Below are 7500 nucleotides of genomic sequence, written 5' to 3'. Positions count from 1 at the left end.
GTCATACAGTGCAGGAATTTGGGTTATCTACTGCATAATTGCATTTTCTGGAAAAATTCTAAATTGTTTCTTTTTAACAACAAATATTGTTAAATGTGATGAAATTTTTTTGTCCCACTTAGAAGTTTTGGTCAGCTGTGGCCTTCTGGTGCATAATTAAACTAATACTATTTGTGCACAGAATAAAATTGGTTACCTTTACATTTCCCTCAATATACTCTCCAAAGAGTGAATTCTCTCAGGATTGTACTATCAGGCTGCTGGTCATACAAACTGAGATCAAATCTCTTTCCAAAGAAGAATTTACTTAGTCTGTTCAGCAAGGAGCTTATGATTTGTCTTTTTGTTGTGTATTTGTACAGCACCTAACAGTCCTGGTTCATGACTATGGCTCCTAGGTGCTATGGTAATGTAAATAATAAATAATAGTAATTTTTATTGCCGGGCAAATAATCATTCTAATTTTAAAAAGACTGTTGAATATGTTTTGCTCTGCATTGCAATCATATATTGAACCAATGTGAAATATCTTTCACCATCTACAAACTATACATTATATTAGAAAATCAAGTCTTAAATATATTTTGCATTTCTGAGTCCACAGCTGGCCAGAGCTTTCTTGCTAAAAAATAATTTGCAGCAGCATAAATAAGTATTGTGCTTATGGGGGGAGGGGAGAAGGCTGCTGCCCCAAAGAACTTACAATCTAAAACTCTGATCTTGCAAAGACTTATGCACATGCCTAAATTTTATGAATGTAAGTTGTCCTACTGAAGTCATATAAAGTTGACAGGATTACTCACATGCCTAAAATGAAGCATGTACATAAATGTGTGTAGGATCAGGGCCCAGGGCCCCAATCTTATAGACCCTTACTCACATGAGTAGTTCTTACTCATAGTAGTAGTCCAATTGAGGTTAAACAAACAACTTACTCTGAGAATAACCGTTTATAGAATCTGATCCTAAATAAGATGTACCTTGGCAGATGATGAATGAAAGCACTGGGGAAAGTGGAATGGAAATAAGAGTGACCATTAAAAGGCAAAGGAGCTTGGAGCAGCCCTAATGATGCTTATGCTGGGGGCTGAAACTTCACCTGGATATGGAGAGAAGAAAGATGGTTTTAAACCATTTTGTCTCTCCCCCCAAGTCATTACAGATGTGCCGAGCAAAGTATTATTTTCTCACATTCAGCCAACTCCAGTAACTGGATTGCCTAACAGCAAGGGCCACAATAAACCCTAGTGAACCCTACAGTGCCATTACTCATTTGTACTAAGGGCTGTATTGTGTGGGATATTGCAGGGCTCAATTCTGTGACCTCTTCTGTTCAATGTGTGTACAAGGCCTCAAGGGGAGGCCATGAGACAATCTGTGTTACAATGACGTTGGTATGCTGGTGACCTTTTGCGCTACCTCTCAGACTTCTTTGGACCTGGACAGTACAATCAATCAGGTTTCCTAGCACTGGATGAGAGCTAGCTGATTGAGTCTTAATCCGGACAAGAGGCTATGCAGGGGGAAACAAATATGACAAACAGTGATATCTGCCCCTTTAACTAAAGGGGCGTATCACCTTTTATAATTCAGGTCCAAAATCTATCAGACCTCTGGCTGCTTCTGGATCTTCAGATAAACATCTGTGAACAAGAGTTCTTATTTCTGTCTTTTCTTGACTACATAGGTGTGACCATTCCTAATGAAGCCGAGATGTCACCCATTATTTATGCTTCTTTCACCTCCAGATTCAATGATATAAGCACACTCCAGATAGGGCATGAAGATCACTCCAGAACTTCAACTGCTGCAAATGGCAGCTGTCCAATTTCTTATTTTATTTCAGTTTATAAAATTTGCTGATCAGAAAATTCTCTAGTTGTGTGTATGATATTAACAAGATACTTATTAACACACTTCAGAAATTGACTCAGTGTCAATAAATGACTTTGACTATTTTAAAAAAGGAGAAATTCTCCAAATAATCCTTCATGCAAAAGCCCTTGTGGTGTTTGATTAGGGAAGCACATATGACAGTTCAGAGAGTGCACTCGCTTCCCATTCATTTTTGGTACATTTCAATTCAAGATGCTGATTTTGAACTGTGAGTGCCTCTACAGTTTGTATGCTGGATATTGTAGAGCCCCTCTCTTTATTTGTGTGTTAATGTGACAGTTAAAATCAAGCTGGGACACATAAATGGAAAGTCCTTAAAGTCTTGGGGTAGGAGTAGGACATTCACATTGGATGCAGAGTGATATCACAATGCTTAGGCTTTTCTTAAATCCTGTTTAAGTCCTCAAAATAGGGCTTATGTGGGATGTAAATGGTGCATGGACCTTGACTGGCTCCCTGGAGTGGGATGAATTTCACACCCATGTGTTGTTAGCCTTCAACTCAGGAGTTTGCTTCTCTCTTTGGTTTGACAAAACCAGAATACGTTGCTGCCAGACATATGTAGTTACTTGGGGCCAGATTTTTGAAATTATTTATGTGCCTAAAAATAAATATCGGTGTCTAGTGGAAGTTAGGTGCCTAACTTGCTTAGGGCTTTTGGAAATTCCACTAGATGCTTATCTGTATTTTTAGTCGCTTAAATACTTTTGAAAATCCAAAGTGTTTTGGGTTTTTTTTTTTTGTTGGGGAGTGTTCAGTGGGGAGGCACTCTTATTGTCATTATGTACATTTTGATCATTTTAGTATGCATTTTCAATTGATTTTATTATCCAGCTTAATGGATGTTGACGGACTCATGTGGAAATATATATATAAATAAATACTGCATACAAGATAGCTGCCCAAATATAATACACTGTGTTTTCTGTGTATCATAATTTATTTTCATTTGGTTCCTAAGTTTTACTTGGAATGATGGTGGGGTTTGTTGGGGGCGGGAGCGGTGGAAAGGGTTTGGATGATCTTAAAAGTGGATGGCACTTTTACAAGAATATGGGTTCTACCTGGCATAGTTTTTTGATTTACTTTTGACACAGTAAAGATTTACTGTGCCATTAATTGTTACTCTAACTGTTGTTCTTTTATGCAATTAGATCTATATGAATGAACCCTTAGGCCTGCCTGGATCCAACTGCAGGTCAGCACTTAGATTGTCTGCTCTTTGGCGCAGTGATGGTGGCCAAGATTTTCAGAAATCACTAGTGATTTAGGTGCCTCGATTTTGGGAGTGCTCAACTTGAAACCCGAAGGATCCTGATTTTCAGTGAGCAGGCACATTTGCAAATTGGCCCCATTAAAATGTTTCAAGTTGGACACCCAAAAATTAAGGAATGCAGAATCACTAATCACGTTTGAAAACCATGGCCAGTGTCTTCATTTGTGTTTGGAAAGTGCCTGGTATACAGTGGGCACTATTGCAATGTAAACAATAATGTTCTAAATTTTTGTTGAGAAATGTGGGTCTAAACCTGGGAGGTTTCAGTGCCTGCAATCAATCCCATCTAACTTCAGTGGGAGGTGAAGTGTTTCAATTCAGCACAGCTCAGAATTGGGCCCTATAATGGAACCAGGTAGGCAACTAACCCTTTTGAACTGTTCAAATTAATCGGGCATTACTTATCATCCATTCTTGGAGAAATGTCATAAAAAGGGAAACCCCTTTGTGGATAGAATCATAGAATATCAGGGTTGGAAGGGACCTCAGGAGATCATCTAGTCCAACCTCCTGCTCAAAGCAGGACCAATCCCCAATTTTTGCCCCAGATCCCTAAATGGCCCCCTCAGAGATTGAACTCACAACCCTGGGTTTAGCAGGCCAATGCTCAAACCACTGAGCTATCCCTCCCTTATTCCTCTTATAAATTTGCATTGCACCATAATTCTGCCCCAATGCCATTAGGTGACCAAGTGAATTCTGCAACTGATTTATGAAAATGCCCATGATAATGCCCATACAAAATCACACAAACAAAAAAGCAGAAGCTTAGAGTTGCCTGTTTTAATTAAAACCTTTCATTTTTCACATAGGCCCAAGTCCTATATCTAGTTTAACATGGCAATAATGGGCCCATAAAGCCCAACAAGACGTGCAAATTGGTTAAATCTGGTTAGTCAATACCAGGGAAGATCAGCCCATTGAGCAACAGTTTCAACCAGTGTTCATTTTTTGACATATTTTAAAATAACAATTACATCATGTGTAAAAACGGGGAAATATATTATTCTGTAATACTACAGTTAAAAATGTTCATCAAAAATGTATGCAGAGAATGTATAAAGAAATGCAAGGCGTGTACATGATCTGTAAGGAGCATTCAGAGACGTGTGTTTAGTTTAAAGTTTAATGTATGAAACCTAAAGGGAAAATGCCAGGAAACCAGCTACTATATCCCTTAATGCAAGAATTAAAATCAAACTAGGATTTGCTTCAAATTTTAGCATATTTCTGTGCTACTGTTTTTAGTATGACATTCTTGCATTTATATTGCAGAACCAGAAAACTAAGAATGTTATCCTTTCTAATTTCAGTTTAGGTCAAAAGGTACTGCTCTCCAAAAAGACATGATTATAGAGTTTTAGTGTATGCACTAAAAAGCCTGCAATACACAAAAAAATGAGAGATCCAGCTCACCTTGAAGTCCATTTCCATTTGCACTGGTGCAAGATGGTGGAGGAGAGGCTTGGGGCCTGACAACTGGAGCAAAGGCGCTCTTTTGTTTCACTGCAGAGATGACATTGGCAGGTGAGAATGAGAAAATGCCGTGTGTACTGCTACAGTTTGAAGGGAGGGTGACCGAAGAGGCTGCCATGGTAGGGCTTGACGGCACTACTGCAATAAAGCAAAAATAATCAGGACTCAGATTGAGGTTTTTCATGGCAAACATGGAAAAAGAGAGTGATAGGGCCTTGCCTCTTCAAATATTGGAAATATATATATAAATATATATATAATATATAAAAATAAAAATAATGAAATGCCTTGGCTTGGCCACTCTCTGGATAACAGGCAAACTCTTTTGTGTTGGACTTTTGTTACAAATTGTGCAGTCCGATTTTTTGTCTCTGAGACCGTATTATGGCAAATAAAGATCAATTTACTATATTCATTTTTACGTCCAGCCTCCAGAGTCACCCCTCCTTTTATCCAGTAGCTCATATTATAAAAATCAAAACAATGCAAGTATCTGATTTTGTAATAAACATGAATCTATATGATGATGTGTTACCAAAAATAGACACTTACTGCCATAAGGAGAGTTAGCTGAGGAGCCATTAAGAAATCCAGGGGAACCTGGTACACCTAGATTGGGCATGCCGGCATTGCCATATCCATTCATGCTATTGCTGACTGTGTTGTAATTGGACTGCTGAGGAGTACTGCTTGGAACATATCCTCGCGGGGAAACACTGCTTGTGTTGCGACTGTAACCTACTGTGTTAGAAAACCCCCCACCCCGAAAAAATAATGTTATTATTTATAATATAAACTTAGAGGGCTGGGGGGGTTTCCTCATGCATCAAATATTACAGGTTTTAATTGATTGCACAGCTTTGCTCTAAGTTGTCTGTTACTGCCCTATCAACTCTTGCAGTTTAAGATAACCTTATCATGCCAACCTTACTTAAATCATCTGCGAGCACTCTATGTTGTCTCTCCTCCTAGCAAAGACAGCCAACAAAAGCTCTCTTCGATCCAAGCGTGTCAGTTTCCTTCACATTTGTCTTTAGTAGCAATTATCAACAGGCTTGATTCCCGGTTTGTACCAACATACTGGATGAACTTTCAGCCTCTATAGACCTTCAAATGCCATAGCTGACAGGAAAAAACTTGTTTGTTGCAGTGATTTAACTTTAAAAGGCTGTTTTGGGGTCTTCATTTTTATGATTGATATTTTTATACTAACAATAAGTTAGTACTTTCATAAAGGTGCATGTTTCTGTGAAGACTAACCCAGAATCAAGGTGGAGAATGTTTACGAGATTTATAGCTTGGAAGTGGATTAAAAGACCCATTCTTTTGTAAGAGGAGACCAAGCAGAATCGGGATTTCAAATCACAGAAGATTAGCATGAATTTATTCTCATCAGTGCAATCAATTTATAATTATGTTGTAAGCAAAAATATATGGTTTTGAACATACCTAGGAAGCTGGTTTTACTCCTTTCATTAGTATAAAACTTAATTTAAAATGCAGTTTGCTATATGTATGTTACGTTAGAAAATTTAAATTAAGTTACAAGGATTGTATTTTTATGTATTACATACCTACATTTATATAAAATGTGCTTACATTTATAAAAACATCTAAAAAGATCAGTGTGGGCAAATTAGATTTGTCTGTGTAAATGTTCAATAAACATTTGGAGGATATCCAGACATAGTTGCTTTGTAATATACAGTATAGATATCTTATGTGTATATATACACATTTCATATCTAATGTTAATAAAGTGCAGTCATATATTTCTGCATTTTGCATAAATCTTTTCATTGGAGATGCTTCATGATAAAAGAAAACCAAAGAAAGGGAACAATTAAGTGTTATCTGGAATTTAAAGACTGCACTCCATTACACGATCAAAGATCGGACTAACGGGAGGGGGAGGAAGATAGAGCATAGTGATGGCATCAGCCAGTATTAATAGACATTGTCTAAGAACAGTCAACAACATGAAGGATTAACTCTTGAAACCCCACATACCTTGGTCATTAGCTTGTGATGTTTCTGAAACATTAACTGCTAGCTGGCTGCTAAATGAGTTCACTCCCATCATGCCAGTGTGAGCTGGAGTGTTGGCAAGAGTAGGAATCTGGTTGTGATTGCGTGGCACACTGTATAATGCTTCAGCAATGTCAGCTGCTCGTTTCAGGATTATTTCCTACAAAACAGTAAAAGAATTAATTGCTAACATGTAGTGTACTTGTTTATGGTACCAGATACCCTATGAAATGCCCTAATTTGGAATAATATTATCATTAATGGTAGAGATTATGGTAAAATTACGGTGGATGTGGGGATTTGATATTTGTTTCTGTGGCTGTGATTGAACTTTTTATTCTTCCTCCTGGTTACTGAAGTTATGTACGCTTTCCTATCAGCATAATCAATATAAAGCAGTGAAGAAGTTAACATAAAAATTTGGTCTAGTGCTGTTACTCATGTGAAAATTGTAAAAATATACTTTATTTGGAGACTGCAGCAGTGTTTTTCCATTAGTTTGCAAAATACAGTATGTTTTATCCGCTCTGTTTAGCAGATTTACTTAGGATTTCCCATTAGTCACTGTATATTTTGGACCAAGTTCAAGGTTATTCTCTTGTCTTAATGATTGCTTATGTTTTTGGCACCTTACACTTAATTGTCATTTCGGATAGGAAAACTAGCTGTAAGAAGAAAATGCGAAGATGAAGCATTTCCCTTGGAGCACTGCATCGTATCAGACTGCCCTCAAGGTGGCTGGCACATCTACACTGTGTACAAAAAGAATGTGTTGATATTTTGCCAACTTTGCAAATACAAGGTACTGATTTACATATGTATGC

General features: G+C 37.6%; 1 protein-coding gene across 11 annotated transcripts in view; it reads right to left on the bottom strand.

The window, feature by feature from the left end:
• The window catches only part of EBF3 (EBF transcription factor 3), a 132000-nt gene that overhangs the window by 4956 nt on the left and 119544 nt on the right, over positions 1 to 7500 (bottom strand). For 6 of the 11 annotated variants that reach the window (XM_027819585.3, XM_043552266.1, XM_027819588.3 and 3 more), the window contains exons 13-15: positions 6659 to 6836; positions 5201 to 5389; positions 4589 to 4786 (exon numbers count right to left, since the gene is read on the bottom strand). In XM_027819585.3, coding sequence (XP_027675386.1) covers positions 4589 to 4786; positions 5201 to 5389; positions 6659 to 6836 — 565 coding nt within the window. The remainder of the gene's footprint in view (positions 1 to 4588; positions 4787 to 5200; positions 5390 to 6658; positions 6837 to 7500) is intronic. The other 5 variants (XM_027819594.3, XM_043552265.1, XM_007053038.4 and 2 more) reach the window with 1 other exon arrangement.

This window comes from Chelonia mydas, chromosome 7 (assembly GCF_015237465.2).
Source record: "Chelonia mydas isolate rCheMyd1 chromosome 7, rCheMyd1.pri.v2, whole genome shotgun sequence".
NCBI lineage: Eukaryota > Metazoa > Chordata > Testudines > Cheloniidae > Chelonia > Chelonia mydas.
Note: the sequence above shows the minus strand (reverse complement) of the source record. Positions and strands in the feature narration are given on the sequence as shown.